Source organism: Mesoplodon bidens (assembly GCF_964165515.1).
Source record: "Mesoplodon bidens genome assembly, chromosome: 6".
Lineage (NCBI taxonomy): Eukaryota > Metazoa > Chordata > Mammalia > Artiodactyla > Ziphiidae > Mesoplodon > Mesoplodon bidens.
The window spans coordinates 8,840,728-8,868,089 of NC_138162.1; the positions used below are offsets into that span (position 1 = coordinate 8,840,728).

The following is a 27,362-nucleotide window of genomic DNA, read 5'->3' on the forward strand; positions in this document are numbered from 1 at the left end:
TGGGGAGGAGGAGGAGTTAACTGGCTTCTCGGGAGAAGACATTATACCGAACAGAAGTTCACAGGCCAAACAAACCAAAACGTCGAAGTTTGGAGCAGAGAAACGTTGACTTTAGCGCCAAGCAAGGAGGACGGTGGCAGAACTGGGGGTGAAGGCTGCAGGGTGTGTGACTTTCTTCTGGCTGGTTGGTGATAACAGGGCAGCGCTCCAGGACTCTGGTGCTCTGTCTGAATAACTCCACCTGGGGGGGCCTTAGTTCCCGCAGAACTCAAAGGTATATGGTTAGGTATATCCCTTGAGGAGGGACCAGGCCCGGCCTGTAGCTGACGAGTTTCCTGACGGCTCCTCCTCCGTTTCTACAATCCCTCCCTTTTCCGATTAGCAACCGTTTGAATCTGCGCTTTGGTACTCAGGGAAGGTTTAGGAGGCTGAAGCCTTCCTCCTGAAAACAATAAATGGGGGACACAGAAAGGCTTCCGTACTCAGGAGGGCCCCACAGGGTCTTGCTCAGTTTCAGAGAGCTGGAGGCAGGAGACAGGGCGTGTGTACCTCTAAGCTCTGTGGTGGGAGTGAACGAGGCACACTCAATGGAGCCAGAGGGCACTTCGGCAGGAAAATGCGGAAAGGGCTCACCGGCGATCCTGGCCGCAGACTTCGGCCTCCTGACAATCCAGTCTCTACCCCACATGGTAAAGGTCAGAGAGAGATCTGCTTCTTTCTCCTCTTTGCAGCACCACGGTGGCACAAGAGCTTCTTAGGAAATCCTAACCTTTCAAAAACAGTGGTTACAGAAACTATGACACCGGAGGATGTTTGTTAGAGCCTGTGAAACTCAAGGGGCCAGAAGAGGTGAATACGGAGGAAGACCACAGCACATCTGCTCTAGCAGCATTTTTATTTACAAACAGCAATTTCCATTGACTTTATACCATAAAAAAGCCATTTACAAGCAAGAAACAAGAATTCAGAACAAAATTAAGCAGCACTGAAGTATTCATGTCACAAATCTAAAACAAAATGAATACAAGAGTAAAATATCATTTGAATAAATAGTCTTATATTCATGCTATAAAATAATCCTTAATGGCAAGTTACTAGTTGATACAGCATCCGCTTAGCTAGCTTCATTTACTTCATATGGTGATGAAGTGTGGAGTTGTGAGGTTACCAGTTTATATTGCAAGATAATGACACTGTGTTAAGTCATTCAAATTGCTCAACCATTTATAACGGAAAAAAATGTTAGCCCTACTAATAAAAGTGGTGAGAGAGATGGTTTTCACATTAGGAAAATGGTCATTCTCGAAGAAACCAGGTAAGTTTACCTCTTACTATACTCAGGGCAGCAACCAAAGGCTTGGGCAGCAAGTCCAAAGGTTGAATTCACAGCATACTTGTCACTGAGGGGCAGCAAGAGGTCTGTTTACTGAATCTGCTGCAAGGCTAACTCCAGGACTTGATAGAGAACGACACCAGCCCTGTCTGTGCCAGACCCAAGGGGAACCAGAGAGAAAAGGTTCTCTTGTGGGCCGAGAAGTCACGCACTGGGCAGAAACAGTGGAAACACTCTGGCACTTACTGAAGAGACATACGTGACGAGTGACAACCATCACAAATTTCGAACAATGTGAATGACTCTTCTGAACTTTCAGTTCAGTTGCACTGAGTAGTATGAAACCTATGATTTATGGACTAGAGAGTTTCATATAAAGAATTTACATAATTCCCCAATACTTTCATATATAAAATTTAATAAATAACCCTGACCAGTCTAGAAGCACCATTCAAGGGGCATGTGCCCTTGGAAAATAGTTTAGGTGTTGCATATTTGAGTCCCTTTCAGTGGAGGCTTCACAGGAAACCATTACAGAATTTAACAATAACAACGACGACGACAACAAAAAAAATCACAGTCACTAATGGAAAACTTTGTTAAAATAAAATACATTGATTTCTTTAAAGTAAAGCTCATTCACATAGATGATGCCCTCCCAGCCCTTGTTCTGTGTTCCTGCAGATTCTTCCTAGAGTCTAGGCTGTAAAAACAAAAGTAAAAACAAAACCACGCACAAAAATATGCAGGCCTATGGTCTGGGCCAGGGGAGAAACAAAGACTTGTTATAACTGCTATCATTAGAAAAGACATCTACTCATGCTCTGGAAGATGTAGAAGTTACCAATTTAGTTCTACAGTATTTTCTGCTGAACAGTGAACCAACAGAGTATCCTTTCTGCTGTTAGAAAGAAAGAAAGAAAGAAAGAAAGAAAGAAAGAAAGAAAGAAAGAACAAAAAACAAAACAAAACTGCCAAGGCAGAGCCAATTGGGAGGCTTTCCACTGACCCCCAAATTAACTTGACTTCATATACTGTACTGACAAATAGAATTTCTAAATGTATTTACAGCTTTAGTAGAGGTTAGAGGGTAGAGAACTGATTAGAATGAAAATAACTGTTTAAAACCACACACATTAGTAAAAGTATAAAATTCTTTGTTTTCACAGTTTGTAATAACAGGTTAAACACCTATAGAAAAGGACGCTGTCACTGTCTTCACATTGTCTACGTATTTGAAAAGGTAGCTCAAGAAGAGACTCAATTATGAACAAACCTATATGAATTCAGGATATATTTTACTGTAAAAGATTTCTTCACATATCACTTTTATCTTATTTGATTTCTGCATTTGTTATAAATGAAACATCTAACCTAAAACTGTACAGAAATAGGGACTTTGCTTTCCAAAAAGAGTCGCTCTAAGGAGTTACACAGCGGACTTCGTCTGCAGAGACGTGAAGTGAACTTCGGGGAGAGAACGTTTCTGTTCTGTGGTCACGTTAATCCTCCTGGCACATCCTCATGTGACAAGGCACAATTAATTGCTGCTGCCCGATGTGAACGGAGTTAATCTTTCCCTCGCCCTGCACACTGAGAAGCACGGCAGTGCGCGCGCTCAGAGAGGCCACGCAGCTCTGTGCTGGCCCGCGCGCGGCCTCCCTCGAAGCCCTGTGGGACCTTACAGTACTGGGTTATGGCTTGAGAATTCATTCTTAACACTGCTAGCAGTGGAAAGGGTAAAGTGTTAGCAACATGAATGGGAGCAAGTGGAACTTGCAAAACGTGGAATCATGATTATTAGAGAGAAACGCAATCAATTTTCTGCCCCTTAACAGTCCCATTACAATGTCTGAACCTGAACTGTACAATCAAAGCAATGTATATTTTTGTCAAAGACAATTTTGGATAAGTCACTCTTTGGTAAACTCAAACCAGTAAAACAAATTTACAAATACAAAGAACTCCATGTAAATAAGGTTAAGACGGACACGGTGACAAGAACCAGGACATTCGAGGCGCTTGCCCCAAGTGCCGCCCCTCCTCACTTGTCTCGTTTATCACAGGATGCTCTGGAGACCTCTCAGAAGGCCCCAAGCCTGAGTGAAAAGGAGGCTCCTTCCCTGAGCCTGACCTCTCATGTCCTCGATTTGGGCGCTTCTTGTCACAAACTTGATTTGTATCACAACACAAATTTTTTGCATTTAATTCTTTGAAGGAAAAAAAAAATCAAAACCAAACTTATGTAAGGAAAAAAAAATCACAAACATTTACCTGAAACCCCAGAACATATTTAAGTGGGTAAACACTTGGGGCCCAGCCTCCCCTTGAGGCACACGGCTTTGACAGGAGTTGAGCAAGTGCTTCAGGGAGAGAACAGACCCCTGACTTAGGCAGTCTGACAGGAAAAGGCATACTATATACCCGGTTAGCAGAAGTCGCTCCTTGGAGCGGCAGGACTCGCGTGTCTGTACGTAGTAACACTGACGTGGAGAGCAGCGGCTCACGCGTGAACAGATCGCCTGTGCTGAAGAGATGCTACTGCACAGCTACCACCCCCGGGGGCGATCACACACAAGGGCCTGAATGATTTTTTCCCCCCAAAAAACCAAAAAAAAATCCCCAAACACCCCCCACCCCAACTCCATTCTTGGTATTTTAAGAGCCAAAAAAGCACGGAAAACCAGCAAACATCTACTTCTGTATTCCTTTAACTCCTAGCCTCTGAGGTTGGTCTGAATTTCGCTTTTGTTTTTCTCTTAGGTGGTTTGGGCTCTTCTCCCGTGGAGACATGCTGGTTGTGAGTTTCAGGGCCAAGGTTCTCAAGCAGAGAGCCTGGAGTGCTGACATCTTACCAACAGCCTGCAGCACAAACTCACCACCAAACTGCTTACAACATTACGCTCTGTCGGAGTATACAGTACCAGGGCAATCTCATAAAGCCCGTTTTGTATACTAGAAGCACACGGGTGAACAAAATATAAAACTGAAGACACTTCCTCAAGTACTAATAAAACATTATCCAAATAGGACTCAGGTATGTTTTTATACAGTAATGTGTTTGCCAGCACATGCTTTTGAGGTCTTTTTTCAAGCTATAAACTCAAGAGAGGAAAAAAATTAGAATTCACTTTTACCATTCGATTTCACATTTTCTACAACTATACTGACCTAAAAGATACATAACATAAAAATAGCACCACGTGACCAAAAAAATGGTGACACACAGAGATTTGGTGACACACAGAGTATCTTAGAGGGCTTTTTAACTGTTGGTTTCTTCAAGCAGGAAACACTGAGAGAGCGGGGGAGCCACGGAGGCTCTCATCAGCTCACACAATACTAAGATAGATATATTGCTTGCAATTCCCGTAGAGTATATCTTTACAAAAAGTACAAATTCCAAGTTCTGCAGTTTCCCTGGGAACTGCATGTAGAAAAAGTTGCTGTGCACCTGAACTGGCTGTTTGAAAAGAGAAAGAAGAAAAAAACCACAACACTGCTTGGAGAATTTTGTAGACAGAACTACAAATCCCTTTCCTTTAGTGCGAGTACTAACTCACGGTAGAGAGTGATTCGATTTAGTTACCTGGTATGTATGTTTCTACAGTACGGAATGAAGGTAGATTCATAGGCCAGTAAAAACATTGAAAACCACTGCTCCTTTGGGGTTGACTAATATAACACTACTGTATGTAAAAAGGTCAGCACCACGGGTCATCCAGCTTAACCTACTGGACAACTAACAAAAATTCCAAATGGTTTCCAACTAGAGTTGAATACATTTTATGGCATTTGGTTTATGTATTTGTTATGAAGCAGAGCTATGAACACTGTGATTTGCTTTGCTTGCTTTTGGACACAATGATTAATATATTTGAAAACCTATTAACATTCTTTTATAAGGGAAATAAAGGGGCAAAACCCTAACATATTAGGTAGGGGCGAGACAGAGTCAAAAGCCCTGTTCACATTGTATTAAATTATATATTCCTCTTACATTCACCTCAACCAGAATAAAATCAAATTTGAGAATGTATATATACTATATATATAATAATTGCTTTATTATATATATATGTATAAAAATTGTCTAACTACCCCCTAAAAGTAATTTTAAATTAGAAAAGGTTACCCATTTGTATCAGCTGACAGCATCCCAGTCTCCCTCCATGGAAATGCACTGGTGCCAGTGCACACAATGAGAGAGCATGCCTCTTGGCAGAGAACGTAGGGTCAACCAGTTGGCATAGCTAAATCACTGGCAGATTGTGGATGAAGAGTTCAGCCAGAGAGGAATCCTGTCAGCCTGTGTTTTCCCTGGATACGCGGCCCTTCAGGCTTTGAGCTCCTTGAGGGAGGGAGGGCGGGGGCAAGGATAAACACAATGAAGTGTTCCTTCCAGAAACCTTAGAAAAACTGCCAAGAGACCAAGAGATTTCCAGATGGTTGGGAAAACCAAAGATTACAACAAAGCAAATCACAAATAGGCATTGATTAATGTGCTTTGTGTGGGTGCACTTCTTTACCATCTTAATCAGGAGCATCAGACACCGTGTGAATTTCCATCCGGGAATCTAGGGCCATCTCTGAGGCTGACGCATCGTTTTCTAGTTTCTGTTCCACATACACATCTGTTCTCTCGGGGGACTCGATGCGACTCCTGACTTCAGCTATGCCAGGGTGGTTTTTCCGCAGGTGCTGGTTGAGGGTACCTTGGAATGGAAAGCACTTCCCGCAGATCTCACAGCGGAATGGTTTATCGTCGGTATGGCCCCGGATGTGGTACTCCAGCTGGTCCTTCCGCGTGTACTTCTTCCCGCAGAACTTGCACACAAAGGGGGTGATTCCCATATGGAGTCGCATGTGCCTGTCAAGGCTTCCCTTCTGGTTGAAGGACTTTCCACAGTAAATACAGATCAACCTCTCATTGTACGGGTACCAGTGACCTCTTGCACTCCTCTCCCGGGGGCTGCTCTCAAACCCGGGGTTATTCATCATAGCTTCACTGTCGGAACCCTGCACCAAGCCCTGCAGATCACTGTGCAGATGGACAGACAGAGCCCGCTTCTGGCGGGCACGACCTCCTCGGAAACAGCTCAGCATGGATCTGGATGGGCTGGAATTACTCAAACTTCCAAAAGCCTCAGCTACGCCGGCTGGCTGTGAAGCTGCCTGGGAGTAGGAGTAGGCATGCTGGAGCACAGAACCATAGGAGCCCACATTCACGGCCACAACTTGTTCCCCATCAACCATCTCGGTGTGGTAGCCATCGTCTCCCAGGGAGGAGCTGTCGGAACAGCTGGGACGGTCAGACTTTTCCATCTTCACTTTCACCTCAGTGATCTGGCTCTCCCTCCCCAGCAGGTCCCCTTGCTCGTGGTCCCCCTCGATCTGAATCTCGTACTCAGAGACGCTCCCACTGCTCCCTCGGTCCGAGTGCCCTTCCTCCTGTACACGGCTGCGCAAGGCTTTGCTGGGTGTCGTCTCCATCCGAAGATCACTGCTTGTGGTAGGCTGCCGCACCTGGGGGCAGTATGGAGGGGAGATCTCCACCGGGTTGGCAAAGTAGCTGCCGTCTTTAACTCCATTACGACTCTCTGGGGTCTCTTCCGCACCGACAGTCACGGAGTCCACATCTCCAACACTGATTTTTGAATGGATGCCCTCTAGGATCTGCGTGCACTTGTCAATGACACACTGCATCTGAAGAAAGCTGGCTGCAGTCAGAAAACTGACAACATCCTTCAGCTGCAAGGACATTCTTCCAGTGTAACAAAATGAAAGCAACTGTTCAAACACATTGGGATTTTTAATCACTGATATTGACAAGCCACTCATGGTACTTAATGCTGAATGGTCCCGGAAGTAGGGGGAGCTGGCTGCAAGGACTGCTTTGTGGGCTCGGAACGGCTGACCCTGAATGTGGACAATGATGTCACATAGTTTCCCTTGCAGGCGGAGTTCGTTTAGCTGGCTCAAAACAGTGCTGCTGTACTCGGGCACATCAAACTGAATAAAACTGCTGCTGTCCATTTCTACTGACATGAAGCGTAATCTGAGGAAAGAGAGAGTTTCATAATTCGCCAGTGACTCCTCACTAAGTACAAGCGGCATAAACACAGCCTTGCAAAAATACCACCACCCCCTCCACTGTAGCTACTATACCTCCTAGGGTCCGCCTGAGCATTTCTTTTCTCCTCTTACTTATTTTCAGTCTTTCATGCCTTGGTTAATTCACCTAAAGCTAAATAACCTAATGATCTATTAGCCAAGTCTCCTAATTACCTGACATATATCTTGATCAAAGTAAAGCATGTAACATACAGTAGAGCCATTTTAGCTCTGAGAACTTGGTATCCTTTTTAAGAAATATATTTTTCTGTTTCACCTACCTTTGAGGATTTGAAGTACTCTGTAAAACAGAAGTAAATTCATTAAAAAAAATGCTCTGCCTGGGCTTCCCTGGTGGCGCAGTGGTTGAGAGTCCGCCTGCTGATGCAGGGGACACGGGTTCGTGCCCCGGTCCGGGAAGATCCCACATGCCGCGCAGCGGCCGGGCCCGTGAGCCATGGCCTCTGGGCCTGCGTGTCCGGAGCCTGTGCTCCGCAACGGGAGAGGCCGCAACAGTGAGAGGCCTGCGTACCGGAAAAAAAAAAAAAAAAAAAAAATGCTCTGCCTTATTTGTATGTTTCCAATTGGTATTTTGCAAGTATACAGCACACTGGATACACTGAATGGAGCTTAAACCTTTTTAGAGTTTGAGTTGTTGTCTTGATGTGCATTTTTTCCCCTTCAGCTCTACATACATTTACATCCTTTTGGGTTGGTAATTCATAGAGCAATGCTCGGTCGCCTTCAGTGAAGAGTTTTTAGACAGTAGGATCAAGAAGAGTGATGGACATGTCAGGAGTGCATCATCCTCAGCTAGTGCTCACAGAGTGAGCCAGAGTGCTGGTGTGCTGAGGACAGGCTGGCTGCCCTCTGCCTAGAACCCACAGCCCTGATCCCTCAAAACTACAGAAGGGGGGCTTCCCTGGTGGCACAGTGGTTGAGAGTCCGCCTGCCGACGCAGGGGACGCGGGTTCGTGCCCTGGTCCGGGAAGATCCCACATGCCGCGGAGCGGCTGGGCCCGTGAGCCATGGCCACTGAGCCTGCGCGTCTGGAGCCTGTGCTCCACAACGGGAGAGGCCACAACAGTGAGAGGCCTGCGTACCGCAAAAAAAAACAAACAAAAAAAACCAAAAAAAAACTACAGAAGGGTGTAGAGCCCAGGCTGCATTCTCTGATCAAAACAACAGGCTCCAGACGCGCAGGCTCAGTGGCCATGGCGCACGGGCCCAGCCGCTCCGCGGCATGTGGGATCCTCCCGGACCGGGGCACGAACCCACGTCCCCTGCATCGGCAGGCGGACTCTCAACCATTGCGCCACCAGGGAAGCCCTAGATCGCACATTTATATTTTTGTTTTTAAAACCCAATCAATAGAAATTTAAACACCTCCTGAATAAGTACTGAATCAAAGAGAAAATCAATAAAGAATAAAGTTATTTAGAAAATAAGAAAATTCACATCAAATCTGCAGTACGGGTTCAGGAATGAAGTTTACTTATATCTTCAACTTACTTTAACAATGCATCCAAAAAGAGATGGACAGATATGTGATAAAGCAAACAAAATAAAATGTTAACAAGTGTAGAGTCTAGATTGAGTATACAGGTGTTTATTGTAAAATTCAACTTTTCTGTATGTTTGAAATTTTTCACAATGAAATGCCAGGGTTCTGAACTAACAAATTTTAACAATGTCAGTGCCTTAAAAAATTTTATCATTAAACAATAAAAAATAAAAATAAATGAAATCACTTATGATGTTAGAAAAGGAACAAACTAAACCCAAAGAAAACAAAAAAGTAATTAATACAGAACAGTATTTAATCACAGAGACAAAGTTTTAAAATTTAAGACAATGTGCAACTAAATCTAAGACTTTTGCAGAAAAAGATCAATCAGTGTGATAATAAATCACATCAGAGTTTTTCTTAACCACCTCAGAATTTATTAAAACATTTTAGTGAGAGAGGAATCCTGTGTCATTATTTATCCTAGATTTATGATTGAAACCAATTTGAAATCCGAGTGGAATGGACATATTTTTAGAATAACATAAATTGGCAGAATTAAAAAGAAACAGAAGTGCCAAAGCACAAATGATCCTCAGGCCATTCACACTGTTCTAGATGCATGCTAAAATATTTAAAGCATCTCAGTTCATATGGCATAAGTCTGGTATTAGAATATGGCAAACAGCATAAAGACCGTCAACTTTACCTAAGTAAAGAGACTTCACTAAACAGACTTACTTTAATATCCTAAAGAAAATACTAGCAAATATAACCTATTAAAAGAATAATATATTATGATCAAATATAAGAACAGCTATATGTTAGGAAGTACACAAATATAATTTGCAACCTCAATAAGTCAAAGGAGAAAAACCATATGGCCAAATCAATTCTATGCCAAAAATGCATTTTAAAAAGTTAAGTCACTTTCAAAGTAAGGAAAAAAATACTTAATAAGCTAAGAATAGAACAATATTTTCCTAATATAATAGCATCTACTGCAAACTAATGGCAACATCACCCTTAAAAAGAAAATATACCTACATTCCCCAAAATGTACTTAGTAGAACACAAGCCCCAAGCTCAATATCCCTACCTCCTAGGAATTAAAAAACATATTAGCATACTAACCCATCTGCAAAGTCCTACAGACAAGAATTCTATTTAACTCAGCAGTTTGCAAACTCATTTAACCATGAAACTCTTCTCTCAAGGTACACATATTAATATTCCAAAGAATTAGTATTCCCTGGCACACTCTCTGGTAAACAATTTTGTAAAGGAATTCCTGCTAGTGCCTGGAAGGCTACAAGGTTGTCTGCCCATCACTTCTTTTACTTAATGTTGTTCTTGAAATTCCAGCCAAAGAAACAAGGCAAGAGAAAATTAAGGCATATAGCCTTTAGAAAAGAGGAGGTGAAATTATCATCCAAGGGAGATATGACTACGTAGAAAACACAAAAGAATTGCTTGAAAAAAATCTGTTAGAATCAGGATCTAATAAGTGAAGGATTTAAAAAATTATTATTCATAAAAAACCGGTTAGGTAAGCTAATGACAAGTTACAGGCAACAATATTAACATAAACTATAAAATACCTGGGGGATAAACAAAAAATAGGATCCACAAGAAGAAAACTATAACACTTTAATAAGGACAAAAATATGTATAAACAAAGACACATTATCATGCTTCTGGTAGGAAGATTTGATACTATCAAGATGGACATGTTCTCCGCAAGTTAATTTATAAATATAATGCAGCCCAATGGAGTATTTTCTTAGAAACTTGACAAAATGATTTTAAAATTCATCTAGAACACTGCTGTCCAATAGAAATACAACACAAGCCATGTGTGTAATGTTTTCTGGCAGTTATATTGTTTAAAAGGAAAAATATAAAATTTAACTCAATATATCTAAAACATTATCATTTCAACAATATTAGAAAGTTATTAATGAGATATTTTATATTCTTTTTTTCATACTAAGTCACTGGTATTTTCACAACACTCTTAGAATTTCATGTCTGTCATACCAAGTCTTTAAAATGTGATGTGTATTTTGCATTTACAGCACATCTCAATCTGGAATAACTACACTTCAAGTGTTCAATAGCCATGTGTGGGCCATGGCCACCAAACTGGACATTAGATCTAGAAGAAGAAATACTGAAAAAATTTTAGAAAAAGAAAAATACAGCCAAACATATAGATGTCAAAATGTATGAGTAGGCTATAATTCATTCATTTCGTAAATATATACTGAGAGTCTTCCGTATGCCTGGCACTACAGCTCCGGGTGAGCTACAATTCTCTTGTTGTAAATTGTGATAAGAGCTATGAGATCTTTCATAATGGAGGAGTGGTCAGAGAAGGCCATTTGAACAAATGATATCTCAACTGAGACCTAAAGTATGATAAAGGTTAGCCAAATATTGGGGGGCAGGGGGGTGCTGCAAGGAAAGTTCCAATTTTCCAGACAGAAGGAATCACATGCACAAAGAGATGAGAGCCCAAGTCAGGAAGGAAGGAAATACTGGAGCACTGTGGCACAGCTGGGACAAGGAGCAAGGGCAGAGGTCACATGGGGCTATCAAGTAGATAGAAATCAGACCAGGATGGGCCTTTGGGGGCCATTTTCAATCAGTGAAAAAGGAAGATTTCTGGAAATAGATGCTGCTTGGATAATATGAATAAATAATAATAAAGTTAGATCCCTTCTTCACAACATACCCAAAAATAACTTCAAGAGAAGGCATTTCTGAGCACACAAAGGCAGACACCAGAAGAAGAAAGGGAGATTTAACTCTTTAAGTAAAACTTTTATACATCTAAAAAATATCTTTTACCAAAAAACAAAAAGAGACAAATTATGAAAAATATAACATCTATGGCAGGGAAGTATAAAACTCTTACAAATCAATAAAAGCCAAATATAATAACTGAAAAGTGAACAAAGAATATGAACAGATGCTAAAAAAAAAAAATTTAATTGCCTTTAAACATAGGGATAAAATGTTTAACGACTTCATCAATAAAAAACCAAAATATAAAAATTAACACAAGACACAATTGTTCTTTCTCAAATTGCCCAGACTTAAAAACGCAACCCAGCTGGCAGTGTCATAGGAAGAGGGGTGCTCTCACATACTTCTGGGAGGCAAATATAATAAAAGCCTTAAAATGGGAATTTCTCTCAACTCAGCACTCTGTGTTGTAAAAAAAAAAAAAAAAATCATGAATATAGGCACAAGAATTTATCCATAACTATATTCAATTACAAAGCAAACAATGGAAACAATCTGAATGTCCAACAATAAGGGAATTATAAAGTATGATACAGCTATATACTGAATACGGTATCATCACTAAAATGACTTTAAAGAAGAATTCAAAGTTAGTTCCACAAAATGTAAGTTAGTTCCCATGAGAGCAGGAATTTTTATCTGTTATATTAACTATCTGCCAGATAACTGACTGGCACATGGTGGATACTCAATAAATATTTGATGAATAAATACTTAAGAACACAGCAAGAAATCAGATCAACTGCAAATGAACAAGAGGGATCTTTATGGGCGATGGAAATGGTCTAAAACTGAATTACGGTGATAGTTTGACAACTTTTTAAGTTTACTAGAAGTCACTGAATTTTATACTTAAGATGGGTCAATTTTATATGTAAGTTATATACCTCAACAAGGCTGTTAAAAAATCAGGTAATCACAGAATATACAGAATAATATTTCTAAAAGTATATATGTATTTACAAATAGTAAATATACATAGAGATAATATTAAAGAATTATATAAACTATTTACATTAATGTAAGAGTAAAGATGTTTTAACTTTCTTCTTTGTATTTTTCTGTATTTTTCAAATTTCTATAGTGAACATGTATTACTTCGAATGACAAAAATATATGTATTTTTAAATCTCTACTAGATGATAATTTGACATAGACACTGCTGGTGAGTATAAAATGGTACAAATACTTTGGAGGGCATTTCGGTAGTATCCAGCAAAATTACAAACGATCCCCCATGACTGAGCAATTTCAACTCTAGGAATTTATTACAGGACAGTTCATAACAAAAGATTGGAAACAAACTAAATTCTCATCAAGAGGAGCCTGGCTAATAAATTATGGTATGTCCATATTAAAGACTACTATACAACCAGAAAAAATGAATAAGGAAGCTCTTTTCATACTGGTATGAAACAATCACCATGATATATTGCTAAATGAAAAAGCTGAGATGCAGAGCAGTATATATGCTATTTGTATAAAGCACTATGAAAACATATATACCTCACTGTGTCAATATATTCATATATAAATATTAGCAAAATATTTCCGGAATGAGGCACAAAAACAAATAGCCTCTTGGGACAGGGATGAGGTAGTTGGAAGTCCCATTAGCTTTCACTGAATCATTCTGAACTCTTAAAATTTCTAAACTATGTGAATGTATTACTTATTAAAAATAAGTAACATTAAAAAAATTTAAGGCACCTCATCTAGGGTTTTTTTTTGCAGTACGAGGGCCTCTCACTGTTGTGGCCTCTCCCGTCGCGGAGCACAGGCTCCGGACGCGCACGCTCAGCAGCCATGGCTCACGGGCCCAGCCGCTCCACGGCATGTGGGATCCTCCCAGAACGGGGCACGAACCCGCGTCCCCTGTATCGGCAGGCAGACTCTCAACCACTGCACCACCAGGGAAGCCCCCTTGAACTCTTAAAATTTCTAAACTATGTGAATGTATTACTTATTAAAAATAAGTAACATTAAAAAAATTTAAGGCACCTCATCTAGTTTTTAAGAGATAAGAAAAGATCCTAATATAACCATTAGAAGCATTAATTTGGAGTCGGGTATGGATTCAAATGATACCTGCTTTCCGTTTGTAAAACCTTGGGCAAGGTACTTTATAACCTTTCCAAGTCTCAGTTTTTTTGTTTTTTTGTTTTTAATGGTAGTATCAATAGCAATAGTCTTTGCCTTATGGGTTGTTATAAGGAATACATGTAGGAAGCACTTAGCACGACGGTTGCCTGGCACGTGGCAATCAAGGTTGGCTATTAGAGACTTTTTTTAGGGGGACAGGATGGTGTAACAAAGAGAACTGGCTTTGAAGTTAGACTTGGATATGAATCCTGGTTGTGCCACTTTCTAATAAAAGTAATAACAATGAACATTTAAATAGTTACGTGACCTCAGACAAGTCCATTAACCTTGATCTCTGTATCTAGAAAAGGTCTTAGAGGAACTACTGCCCAACATGACTGCTGTAATAGTTGAATGAGGGAAATTCATGCAATGAATGTGTATAATAGCTTACATATAATGAGTACCTATCTTGTGCTAAACACCTTACACATATTAATTAATTTGATTCTCTTATCAACTCTGTTAGGGGAATACTATGATTGCTGCCATTTTATAGATGAAGAAACTGAAGAAAAGAAGTTAAGACACTTGCCAAAGGTCCCAGAGCTAACAGATGAACTTAGTCTGGCTCCAGGGGTCATGCTCATAACTCCACCAGACTGCCTTCTAGAAACACAGAAACTGCCTGGCACCTGCCAAGTGGTCAAATGTTACCTATTCATTACAGAATTTTCGGGACACAAGGATGTGTAAATAGTGACTTCTGGAATTAAAGGGCAAAAGAAAGGTGGATTCAGTTTTTTAAAGGTACAGAGTCCTGGGCAAAAACCAGTAGAAAAAGGAAAACAAAAAAAGCATTTCTGAAATAGTCTGTAAAACTGAAAATAGCTCCACAATGAGGTGTCTTCCTCTTCTGTGTGGCTTTTTATCTTCTTCTCAGAAAAAAGTACAGAACTACACTGGAAAGAAAATCACTGAAGAGAAAAATGAAAGACCATGATTAACACCTAAGAGAGGAATTCCACTTCTCTGCAAAATGAGAAAGGAAGTGCTCCATTCTCCTCTCCTTGACACTGACGCGTCCTCTCGGCAGTGACAATGAGATTCAGAGACTCCTGCCTAAAGCTGCTAACAAGCAACACTCTCGAATAAGAGGCTTCTCAGAGACCGACACACAGGGAATTTACAGGTAACTTAAGTCCTAGTCACATAAAAGGAGGAAAAGTCATAATTAATCACAATTCTACACCCAGACCTGACTTATCAGGTCCAGTGGTCCTGAAGCAAAGGAAGCCAGAACCTCTCACAGACACATCAAGTTCAAACAGAACCCTCCACTCCTCTGCAATTTTCCAGCATGGGCTAATCACTGGTTCCTCGAGGGTCTTGATTTCTCCCTTGAATGGAATGTCAGTGGGCCTACACCAAAGTTAGATCAATGTTTAATTTCATCTTTAAAATAAAATATATGCATATGGTCAAACTTCAAACTATAGTACAGAAAAATGTAAAATGGATAGCAAAATTCTTCTCCAGTGTCTCTCAATCACTGGAAAGAGTTTTTGGGTGTTCTTTCAGAGAAAATTATAAACATATATCAGCATAAACTGCTCCGTACTCTGCTTTTTAAAAATGTATTTAAAGGGTAAGCTGGGATGAAGTGAGAGAATGGCATGGACTTATATATACTACCAAATGTAAAATAGATAGCTAGTGGGAAGCAGCTGCATAGCACAGAAAGATCAGCTCGGTGCTTTGTGACCACCTAGAGGGGTGGGATAGGGAGGGTGGGAGGGAGACGCAAGAGGGAGGGGATATGGGGATATATGTATATGTATAGCTGATTCACTTTGTTATAAAGCAGAAACTAACACACCACTGTAAAGCAATTACACTCTAATACAGATATTAAAAAAAAAAGTATTTAATGTACCTTAAAATCTGTCCACAGCAGCACCAGCTCATCTACTGCATCCTCTTTTCTGATTTCATAGTATTCCATGGATGGCTGTGCCACCACGTACTCAGTACTTAATCAGTCCCCAGGTGATACCAAAAGCAGGAAACCATTTAAACAGGCACAGTAGCTCCTCCTAGCAGAGGGGTATTGCGTTAGATTTTCACATCCATCGATAATGCCAACTTACCTCCCAAAAGGTGGCAGCAACTGTCCCTTCACCAACAGCACATGAAGTGCCTGTACCCCCATAACTGCCAATAATGAACATTGAACTTTTTCACTTTCGCCACACTCACAGGTTAAAAGTGGTATCTCATTGTTTTGCCGTGATTTAATTACAAATGAGGTTGATCATCTTTTCTCATCTTCAATGGCAATTTGTCTAAGTTTGTCTTTGAACTGCCTACCCATATCCTTTGCCCATATCTGACTCTCTATTGAACTGTCAGAGTTCTTTGCAAATTAAGAAAACGAGCCTTTGTCAAATGTGCTGCAAGTATTAGATTTAACTGCAATCACTAAATGACATACTGACTGGGAATTTATTTTTCTACATTTATAGGATATGTTCAATTTCAATCTCTTACGTCCACAAAACCAAAGGGGACTCAAAGATAAATAAGAGTCCCAGTCTTGCAGTTTGATACAGGCTTACTGCAGATTCCTCCCAACTCAGAGAGAGATGGGAATGGAGTTCATTTTTGATAATGCAGAGAAGTGATTTATATTAGTTTTTCACTTAGACTAAGTTTGCAGCTGCTTCAGAAAACGATAATGAATTTGATTATTCCACTCACTAAAGAATCAGAATTCACTCACTCAGAATCAGTATTCTTTAATTCAGCAGATTAATCACAGGTCTTTCTGTCCCATTATATCAATAGTAAACAAAAAAAATCCCCAAACTAGACATTTACATTGCTATATTTTAATTAAAAACAAGTATATATAAACTGGATATTTTTCTTCAATACCATTAATACTTATTTTAACAATACTTATTTTGGTTTTGTTTGTTAAAACTATACTTTGGATAACAATGTGAAATACTTCTTTTTAAAAACATATACAAGGAGGACATTAGTTGCAATGGTCTCTGGGAAGTTCAAAATTGTCAGCTCCCCGATTTTTTCATAACGCTCTTCTGCTCATTCAACCAATGGACACACAGACTTTCTGCTCTCCAATTTCTTTAACTGGAGAATGCTTTCACCCCTCGGGAAGCAGCTCTCACCTCACACACAGCCTCTGCCACAGTCAGCTGACGAGACTCTGCCACCACTGGTCTCAACAGTGGGTTCTGGGAAGGACCACCTCGGACGTGGGCAGTCCTGACATTCGTCCAGCCACCTCCACACCAGCCTCAGCAACTGTCCAAGGGGATCACTGCCACCTTCCACCACACTCCTTAGCCTTCCCCCCTTACTTGGAAAAGCCCATCATCATCATCATCAATTACAATATTTACTGAATGCTTGATACATGCTAGGCATGTCGTAAAGGCCTTATATGTATTACTTCACTGAATTCTCTTGACCTTCCACCAGAAGGCAGGTACGATTACCCTCACTTGATAGGTGAGGAAACTGAGGCTCCAAGAGGCTAACTTAACTTCTTCAGGGCTGCTGCAAAGTCTGGCCATCTAGACACCTGCACAATAACCCCTTATCCTTGTTTAATGTGCCCAAGGGGAGTAGCTGGACCAGTAAGGGAGGCAGGAGAGTTGAGGGAAAGGCAGGAGGAAACGAAAGCTTGCCCTAGGTTACCTTCCTGCCCTAGGGTGGTGGCCAGGGAAAGGGACAGTGACAGGTGACAACCTCCTACCACTGCCCAGGGCTCTTACTCCTTCCTCTGCCAGGAGGAAGGAGATGAAGAAAGGCAAAAGGGAGCATTTTAGTAATATCCATCAAACTTACAAGCGCACATGGTCTGTGCACGAGCAATCTCAGCTCTAGGAATTTACCACAGTAGCCTCTTTCAAGATCAAAATCTCCCTCTTTTCTAGATCTAAGTCACCGGTAGAAGGAAGGGCTATGATCAGAAAGAAGTCTCAGGCGGCCCTCCAGCTGCAGTCTATTATGCCTTCCATATTCACAGCTTTTACTCCCACCTCCCCATCAGAGCCCTGCACCCTGGCTGATTTTACCTGCTTTAAATAAACAGCTATCTTCATATGCTAAAGCCTCTATTCATTAGAAACCACCGATCTAGGGCTCAAGTAAGTGGTCCTTTTGGTGTTTGAGAGTGAAAGAGAGTCACGGAGAGCAGATGCTGCCAAGACACAGGTTCAGCCCAAGTTCAAGAGAATTCAAAGCAGCACTGAGACGGGCCTTTAAAAAGCAAGAGCAGGCTGTGAGGGGCTACCCAGGACTGACCACGTAGCGAGGAAGCCAGGTGTGAAAGCACTGAGGACAGCAGCAAGGCCAGCACAGGCCAGAGCAAGGCAGAACCCCGAGGAGTGAAGAGCGACCCGGTTGGGGAAAAGCACAGCCACATGCCGGGGAGTTCAGGCAGACCGGGCAACCAGAGAAGGGAGGCCACTCACACGGCGAGGCAGTGTGGGCACGAGCCACAGGGGAAAGGTGCTGTCCCCTAAATTACCATACAAGCCAGCCGGGGATACTCGACCCACAGACTTGAAGTGCAAAGCGAAGGAGAAGGGTCCTAGAAATAAACACGCACGCATGCTCTGACAAGAAAACTAAGATCTGATGCGAGACCATATGACAGCAAGGCTTAGCAAGTAAAGCTGCTTGAAATCTCTGCAAGCTCCCACCCAAAAAAAGCTACGGAACATATGACCACACCCAGGCATCAGGACAAGACGCCGTTCTGAAAACGCTACAAACAAGGGAATGATACCCCCTAATCCAGATTCCAAAGCTCACCAAGAATAAACACATTTTACCTGAAGGAGCTTTAGAAAAGTCACTTCGTAAAGACAGGGAAACCAGCTGACCATAATCTAACAGACATGGCTGATCCTGGGAAGGGTGGACAGACGCCAGTTCATCGCCACTCTGTTCCTCCTCTCACCTGGCTCCTCCCACTGAGTTTGAGCAAATGAGGCAAAAAGGTAGTGCGTGCTCTTCTATATGACCACTATAGGTTCACATAAAATAAAACGCCCGATTAATGGAAATTACAGCTCCCTAAGTTTTCAAAGGTGCTGCATATTTAACAATTTCTTATAAAGCACTAGGGAATGTAAGGAGGGGCCTATGATTTTCCATTTAATGGCATTATAGTCTTCTGACACTATTTTTAAAAGACTTAACTATCACCAAAATATAACTAAAAGAAAGCATGGGTGAATTTATTTATAATAATGTCATAGAGGCCTCTGCAAGCATGACATAAGTCCCAGAAGCCACAAAGGACAAATACATTTGACAACATAGAAATATATATAAAAAAATCCACCCCCCAAGCCGAAAGATAAACGACATATTGAGGGAAAGTACATGCACATTTGACAAAGGGCTATATTATAACTCAAACAGATTTGGACTGACACACAAAATCCTATGGAAGAAGGTGCAAAAGATATTAACAGTTCAAAGAAAAAGTGATCAAAAACATATGAAAAGATGTTTAGCTTTATTCATGATCAAGACATGTGAATTACAAAAAGAAAAAAATGAGATACCATTCATAACCCATCAGACCTGCACACATTTTTAAAGTGTGCAGGTGTAATCCTGAGGGATAATCTGGTAATATCAATTAAGATGTAAAAAGCATTCATCGTTTGGCCCACAATTAACTATTAAGAATTAAGCCTACAAATACACAGTACTTACAATAGCTTATTAGGATATGTCTGTCCACTGAGCATTTTTATTTGCTATAGCAAAAAAAAAAAAAAAAAGAGGAAAACGAGCTCAAAATCCAGAGAAGACTTGTTCAAAAACAAAAAAAAACCAAAAAACCAATCAACAATGAAACACTACGCAGCCATTAAGAAGAATAAATAGACCTGTATCCTTCTACATGGAAAAGAGCTCTAATATTTAGCCAAAAGCAGCAAGCCATAGAAAAATCTGTATGTATATATGTGATTCACTTCATGTACTTTTCTTAAAAGAACAAGTATATACTGCTGTATCCGTTCTGGAAGGAATCCCATGAAACCATTAATGTTGGTGACTTTTGGGAATGAGGACTACAGACTGGAGAGAGGGAAGGGAAACAGACTTTTATACTTTTTGAATTTTTTTATCATATAGCTGTATTATTCTCACTAAAAGTTTTTTTAAGACATGTTATAGGGTTTTACCTAAAAATATATAATTTTTAAAACCAAGGAATCTAGAGAAAGATAGGCTGCAGATGGGTAGTTATTGTATCAAGCAGACAATTATAGAGGCAGAAACAAAGAACTATGAGAGCAATGACAAGACTGATTACTTTTGACCAAAGAGAATTTTTTTTAATCAAAGAGAATAAATAAAATCTTCATGGTGGAAGTAATATTTGAACAGGAATTTGCATTTCAAATGGAACAGAAAGAACACTTCAGGCAGAGGAATGGCAGAAGCAAAGAACACTGGAGTGAAAATGTATGGTGTCTGGGGTAGTGGCCAGGGCCCAGGTACAAGGAGTGACGAGGGAAAGAGGAATGCCACAGTGGGAACGTGGACGGCCTTGAATACGAGACTGGAAATCTCAAACTGGATTCCGGTGGCAGCCAATTTGAGCACGAGTCCAAAGGAGGACTCAACAGGGCTATCCACTCTGGAAGTTAGTTCCGCCTCAGACAAGCTGAGTTTAGGCTGCCTACTGGGCCTCTGAACAGAGCTGTCCAATAGGCACAATTTGGGAGTAATCAAAAATTGTACTAGCCAAGGATGGATGTGGTAACATGCGGTTACTAAAAGGGAAAACAGAAAACACAGCTGAGAACAGAAGGAACCGTTATTTGCTCCTGCTGTAACATGGTATCTCACAAAAGAGGAAACATCCACACCTAGCCCTCTCCTTAAGGCACCGTTTCATTGACTAATAAAATTCTGCATCGTGCCTTTTGTTAAGCTCTAAGAAAACCAAACAGTGAAAACCAGTACCTAGACCAGTGCCATCTTCCCACCCTGCAAATCCATTCTAAAGAGAACCTAAAGATGAGAAAAGACACTTAAATGTCATCTGGGCAAAACACCCACGTGGGCCTTGAAATCCCCTCTAAAAAATCCTTGGGTAAAACCCTGGAACTGTTTCCCCGTAATGACAACCAGAGCAAAAGTAAAAGTGTAAAACCTAAGCAAATGAGATGTGCTGATTTTTGAGCCTCCCGTGCTACTGAGCTCACACCCTCAGTGGTGAGCTCTCTGAGGGCAGGGACTGTGTGCCCAGAGCCTAACAGTGTGTCTAGCAGAGAGAGGCTCTCAGCAACCTAAACCAAGCCGGTGGCTCAAAATCCATGACTGCCACCATGGCGGCACCCTCAGCTTTCAACTTTTCCTGCTGAACACCCAAGAGACGTAGGATCGTCTCACCAGCAGGAAAAATCTAGCAAGGTGGTTCACTCCCATCTAACCCATAAACACTCTAATTTGCTCCACTTCATTTAAAAATACCCTGCGACACTTCCAAGAAAGGAAAGCAAGGTTACAAATTTGGAAGTTGTTTAAGGCACCAGGAAGTACCCATTATTCTCCATCAAGATGCTCATGATTCCAAACCCAGATTTGCACCTGCTGGCTTCAGTCACTTGCTGATACTGGAGACACAACTCAAGCTAGACTTTCTCTATCAGGCACTGAAGACCTGAAGATCCCTTATCATTCTCAAACAAAAAGTCATTAAAAAGACACCAGAATGGAAGCACTGGGGACAACAGGCATGGTAACAGCAGTCACAAGGATACAAAAATAACTTTCCTAGGTATTTCTGCCTGGGTCTAGAGCAAAACTAAAATTGAGCTGTCATGAAGTACAATCTAATCCTTCAGAAAGCAGCAGCCGAATAACACCAGGCCTGCATGAAACATTCTGGTGCTGCTGAAACCCAATGCAAGAAAAAAATAAATAAAATGGCATTCCGTGATGGATATTCATGAAGTACTCATCCTAATTTAAAAGAAAACAAGTCTAGAGTTCTTACTGCATTAATTCATGTGAGCCTGAAAGAACATTTTTATCCAAACTGTTAGATTTCCTACCAAGGCGTTAACATTCTCCAAGTCTGCTCAGATACAATAATTCTGAGAGTGCGGTTTCGTTTGACAGTGGAGACTGTCTTTCAGTCAGTGCAGAACATCAGAAGCTTCTTCTGAGCTTTGCTAGCAGAGTAGGAATGGACTCTTTAACCTGACTGGCAATAACAGTTACTGAGCTCCAACTGTGCTCTGTACACTAAGGAGGCTCTCTACCTGCTCACTGAATCTTCATGACAACACTATGAGATAGACACGGCAGCTATCCCCATTCTACAGATGAGAAAACACTCAGAGAGACTAAGAACCTTTCCCAAACTCACTAATGACTGGCTGAGCCAGGATTTGAACCTGGATTTGACAGTCTCCAGAGCCAGAATTCTTATCTCCCGTAAGAATAAGATTTTAATCCAGGCACAGTGGTGAGAAGTAGGGGGTTTTACTGGTGCTAGAGTCTTACTGATCACCTTTGAGTGGAAAGAAAATTTCTCATTTAAGGGTGTATCATTACACCAACACAGTGATAATTAAGGGGTTACAATTCCTCGTACTTTGCAGCCATTTCTCTGCATAATGTCCATTCTTTTTACTTCTGTCTATGAAGTGGGCAATTAGATGCTTAAAATCCTATAAGGAAATAGAAAGATTTGTTTCAGTTAAAGAATGAATAAGCTTTCTTAGGGCAAAGAACTCAAAAAAGTCAAGGAGTAGCATCTTATCTGCTTACTGCTGGCATTTCAGGGGGTACCAGACCTGGGAAATATATTAAGTCCCACCTCTAAAGATAAAAGGATTAGAAAAGCTCACCTTGAATTGCTTTCTTCCATGAAGTTTTCCATGCCATCAATACAACCAGAAAATAACCGTTAGAAATTAAACTGCCTTCAGCTGATGACCTTCACTAAGCTAAATTCAGCAGTTTGTCAGCTACAAAACATTAAATGGACACAATTAAGAAGTTTGAAAACCATTAAGCAGAATTTAAACTAGAGAAAGATGAAAATTAATGGGAATAAAACATAATGACACATTATAGATTCGTGATACTGACATTTTTGACAAGTGCTTCAGCTGGAAGGTAAAAGTAGGATCCACAGACATGTAGAAATACACAGCTCAGTAAATACACTGAGGTTCAGCAGCCTATCATTTCTCCACCTTGATAAATTTACACCTAATAATGATGATGATGATGAAAATGTAAATATTAAGCAGTTACTAGGTGCTATAAACTTTGCTACCTCCTTCATATACTTTTTTTAAAACTCACAAAACCCTAGGAAATGGATTTTATTATCCCCATACTACAAATGAGAGAACAGAGGCTCAGAGACATTATATAAATTGTCGAAGTTCACATGGCTAGTAAGTAGCCTTGCTGGGATTCCAACCCAGACCGGTCTGATTCCAAAGCTGATGTACTTTCCCCACAGCCTCCAACTGAAGGATTACATGATGTTTTCCTTTCCCATAATCAAGAGTAAACATTTTAATGTTTCAAAGATTCATTTTATGTTATCTGCACTCGAAGAATGAAAGCTGAAAACATCCACCTTGAATGGCAGCACTAGACGTAAATGATATATGACAGAGAAAACTGATAACTAATAAAAGCTCCTCCTTTAAAAAGGGGGGGGGTTCAAAAAAATTTAAGTCATTTACCAACAAAAATTAGGAAGTATTTGCATACCTATTACAAAAGCCCAGCTACAGTATTAGATATTACAAGGGCTTCAAGAGAAGTATTAAGACAAACTGCCCTCAAAAAAAACACCCACTTCATCTGGGACAAGAGCAAGTTCAGTAACCAAGAAACAAGTGCTGAATCCTGTGCTTTAGATTCTCAGTGCCACAAAGGCATGGGGGTAGGGCAGTCAGGGAACACCCTCTGGAGGAAGTATATCTTCAGCAGGGGCTTGAAGGAAGTGAAATGGAGAATTTACACAGAGGAGAAGAAAAAGGAGGCCAGGACTTCAGAAGGGGGAACCAGAGGAGCGACGCCCTAGAAGCAGTCACAGACTCGCTTCTGCAGGAGACAGACGGGGAGGAGAAGCAGCAAATAAGGTCCAAGGAGGTGAGGAGAGCCTTGAAAAGCACGGTGGGCACTGACTGGACGCAGTGTGGCAGGCAGAGCATGTACTCAGCTTTGAATAGTGGTATAAATACCTGTGGCCTTTTAGCTTATCTCCTGGCCCCCAGCCTCTCCCTTCCCCTCCTGTAAATGATCATGAACCACCCCTAGTCTCTTGCCTCTCACCACTGCCTTTAGAATAGTTTCAACTTTGGCCTAGTGTTCAAGTTCTTTCAGGAACTAGCCCAGCCAATCTTTCCTTATTCCCTTCCTTTGAGCACCCTTCTCTACAAGGAAACTGGTCTATTCACTAACTCCACAGGATCACTGGGTCTGATTCTTCTTTTCCTATCTGAGCCCTACTCATCCTTTAACAGCCAGCTCAAACCCCACCCCCTCACTAAAGCCTTTCCTGACCACTTGGCCTATAGTAACCTCCATCTCTCCTTCCTCTTAACACTACAGCACACAGGCTTGTCTCATCAATCAATTACCTTTCCACAGGTAAAGTCTCAGCACCCAGTGTAAAGCTGCTTGGAGGCTGTAAGTGTGCCTCCTACTACTTTACCCCACCACATGGAACAGCATCTTGACATTTAATAAGCAAGCAAACACTCAACTCTTTTTTTGACTTCCTATATTAAGTTTAGCATTAGCATAAAGGAAGGATGGGAGAGGTGGGGGGGACTTCTGAAGTCAGAGACCAGCTAAAAAGCTGCTGCAATCATCCAGATGTGAGGCAAACAGGGCCTGACTAGGGAACAAAGAGAAAATGGGCAGATATAAACAACAAAAAAAATTTTTGCATGCAAAAACTCAGCAGGATGTGATTGACTACTACTAGGAACAAAAGCAAGGAATGAATTAGGATAAGGTTAGGTTTAGAAACGCTTCTTGGATTCATTTTAAACCCTGTCTGAAAACAAGTGTATTAAGCGGCTAAAAAGTCCACATTTGCAAAAAGTCTTCGGTGAAACTGCCCAATATCTTGAACCAGGGACAGCCATTCCAATTTCAGACATACACAGAATGATAGAGCTGGAAGGGTCTTTAGAGAGCTTATCTAAAACCCTCACTGATCAGGTGGGGAAACTGAGGCCCAGCATGGAAGAGGCTTGCTGAAAGCCTCAAGACTGAGACTCCCAGACTGTTCATGCCCCAAGGCACAGCCGCCTAGCCTAGAAGGACACTGTTTACACACCCAGGCCAGCCCAGCCCTCCGTAATGGTAGGACCGTCTGAGGGCGAGAGTGACCATGGAGACGTCCAGGGCCAAGCAGGACGCGCCGCCGCCTGTTTACCTGGAGAAAAGCCGTGGCGTGGGGCAGGAGCTCGGTTGCAGCCACCAGCAGGGCCGACCCCGCGGCCCGGCCCGGCTCTCCCGGGGACTTAACCATCCGGCCTCCCCGTACAAAGGGGGAGCGCCCCCGGGGCCGAGGGGCCCGGAAGCGGGGGATCCCGAGACGCCCGGGCGGAGGCTGGGGAGCCCGGGGCAGCTGGCCGAGCGCTACCCTCAGACCCGCCAGCAGCGCCCGGACTCCGGGGCCAAGCAGGGTTGGCCCCTTGGGGGCGCGCGCCGGACCAGAGCAGGTGCCCAGAGCTTCCCGACCCCGCCCGGCCTCGGCTCCAACCCGCACCACCCGCCCATCCGCCGGCCCGAGGGGCTGACCAGGCGCAGAGGCTCCCGCCCCGCCGCGCCCAGAGGGAACCGGACAGCGGCCAGGGGCTGCCACCGACCCCGCTGGCTCCGCCCGCGCCTTGCCCGCCTCCCGCCGCCCCCCGCCGGCGCGACTCACCTGCGGAGAGCGCCGCGCTCACATTGCCCGCCCGCGGCGCCCCCTCCGCCGCCGCCGGCGCCAGGCCCGTCCCCGCCGCTCCGGCTGCCGCCCCAGCCCGCGCCCCCCGCCCCCGGAAGCGCTTCTCGGCCCCGCCCCCTCAGCGCCGGCGCTTCCGGGCAGGCGCGGACTGGGGTGCTGGCGACACGGGACGGGTCTCTCTCCGGGACTCCGAGTCTGGGATCCCGCTCGGGCTGTGTCCGGGAGTCTCGCCGCGGACGAATGGACGAGCGGCAGCCTTGGTCCCGACTCCGGGAGGGAACGGCGGCAGCTCCGCGCATCACGGCCTCCCGCCCGCCTTCTCCTCGGCGCCCCCTGCTGGCGGGAGGAGGGCTGCTCCGCGGGCCGCGCCCGGGGCTCCCGGAGCGGAATGGGTGAGAGGCCAGGACCTTCGACCTGCCATCACCCGGGGCCTGCACCCACCGTGCGTCCAGCCTTCCGCTTCCGAGACCCTCTCTCTCACAGCCCTTCGGATGCCTGCCCCTCACCCAGGCTGCACAGCAGTTACCTGTGCGGTGGTTACCTTGCCGGACCGGGTCACCTAACTTAGGACCTTGGGCAGATTCCCTCTCCCTCAAAGCCGAGATAAAAATAACGAACTTGGGGATGTGAAACTCCTGTCACAGACCAAGTCTCAAAAAAAATGTGCATTTCCAGATCCTTGGAGACACCCAATCTTGACACTCGAGTTGGGGTGGGAGCCTCGCTCAGCATTTTCCTCTCTGTTTCAGGCGAATTTAACACCCTTTGAAGGTGTTATGAAATAACACAGGTGTTATGTTAGGTGAAATGTAAGGTGAAATGTAAACACCCTTTACATTTTGGTGGACTCCTGCGAAGTTGTGGCAGAAGTTTATTTTCCTTTTTCTGACTGTGTAATAAAAATAAACTAGGAGTCAAAGATACCAGCTCCTCTTCAAGTTAGAAAGCTGAGACTTCCTGATGTTACCTCATCCTCCGCAAGTGGGAACTCTCCAGGCTCCGTCCAGTAGCCACCTTCCAATAACAAGGGCCACCTTTTGTTGGACACTGGGCAGGGCGCTGTGTAGACACTTTATAGACATGACCTCCTTTAATACACAGCCCCAGGACTGTTAATATCCCCATTTTATCAAGGAGTGAACTGAGGTTCAGAGAAGTTAAGTGTCATCTAAAGTCACACAGCTAAATGGCAGACTTGGGAGGAGCTCCCTTGTCTGTCTGACTCCAGACAGGAACTTTTTGTGGCAATGGAATATTCCGAACAGAACTTTAGGTAACCTAACTGCAGGCACCTGGGCAGAGTCTCACTCTCTAATTACTATTCTTCTTGAGCTATTTCCTTGAGATCTGCCCCCAAGAGTGAAGTCTGTGAACCCAAAGGCATAGGAAGACATCGATCGTCTTGTCAGGCCAGGTTTCCTCAGGACCACTGGGCTGATTCACACCCCACATGAGTGAGTTCCTGTTTCCCCACAGACCAGCTTTGGGTTTCATCATTTTAACTGATTTTT

At 42.8% G+C, this 27,362-nt stretch overlaps 1 protein-coding gene across 4 annotated transcripts; it reads right to left on the bottom strand.

The window, feature by feature from the left end:
• Nucleotides 1-876: 876 nt before the first annotated feature.
• Nucleotides 877-25,910, bottom strand: ZBTB34 (zinc finger and BTB domain containing 34). 4 transcript variants are annotated; one of them, XM_081237659.1, is made up of 4 exons: nucleotides 25,831-25,902; nucleotides 22,772-22,891; nucleotides 15,784-15,943; nucleotides 877-7,391 (listed from the first exon to the last, which is right to left on the bottom strand). In XM_081237659.1, exons 3-4 carry the CDS (start codon nucleotides 15,813-15,815, stop codon nucleotides 5,867-5,869), a joined length of 1,557 nt encoding a protein of 518 aa, XP_081093785.1. In that variant the 5' UTR covers nucleotides 15,816-15,943; nucleotides 22,772-22,891; nucleotides 25,831-25,902; the 3' UTR covers nucleotides 877-5,866. The 4 variants fall into 4 exon arrangements, with proteins under 4 accessions (XP_081093785.1, XP_081093787.1, XP_081093788.1 ...); XM_081237661.1 differs by lacking the exon at nucleotides 22,772-22,891 and having other exon boundaries at nucleotides 25,831-25,874; XM_081237662.1 differs by lacking the exons at nucleotides 15,784-15,943; nucleotides 22,772-22,891 and having other exon boundaries at nucleotides 25,831-25,910.
• Between the last annotated feature and the right edge of the window lie 1,452 nt (nucleotides 25,911-27,362).

Coding starts and splice junctions, on each gene's coding strand:
- ZBTB34 (XM_081237659.1), bottom strand. CDS start 15,815: ATGAGCTGGTGCTGCTGTGGACAGATTTTAAG. Junction 7,392..15,783: donor TGCTGTGGACAGATTTTAAG/GTACATTAAATA, acceptor CTCTTTCCTCAG/ATTACGCTTCATGTCAGTAG.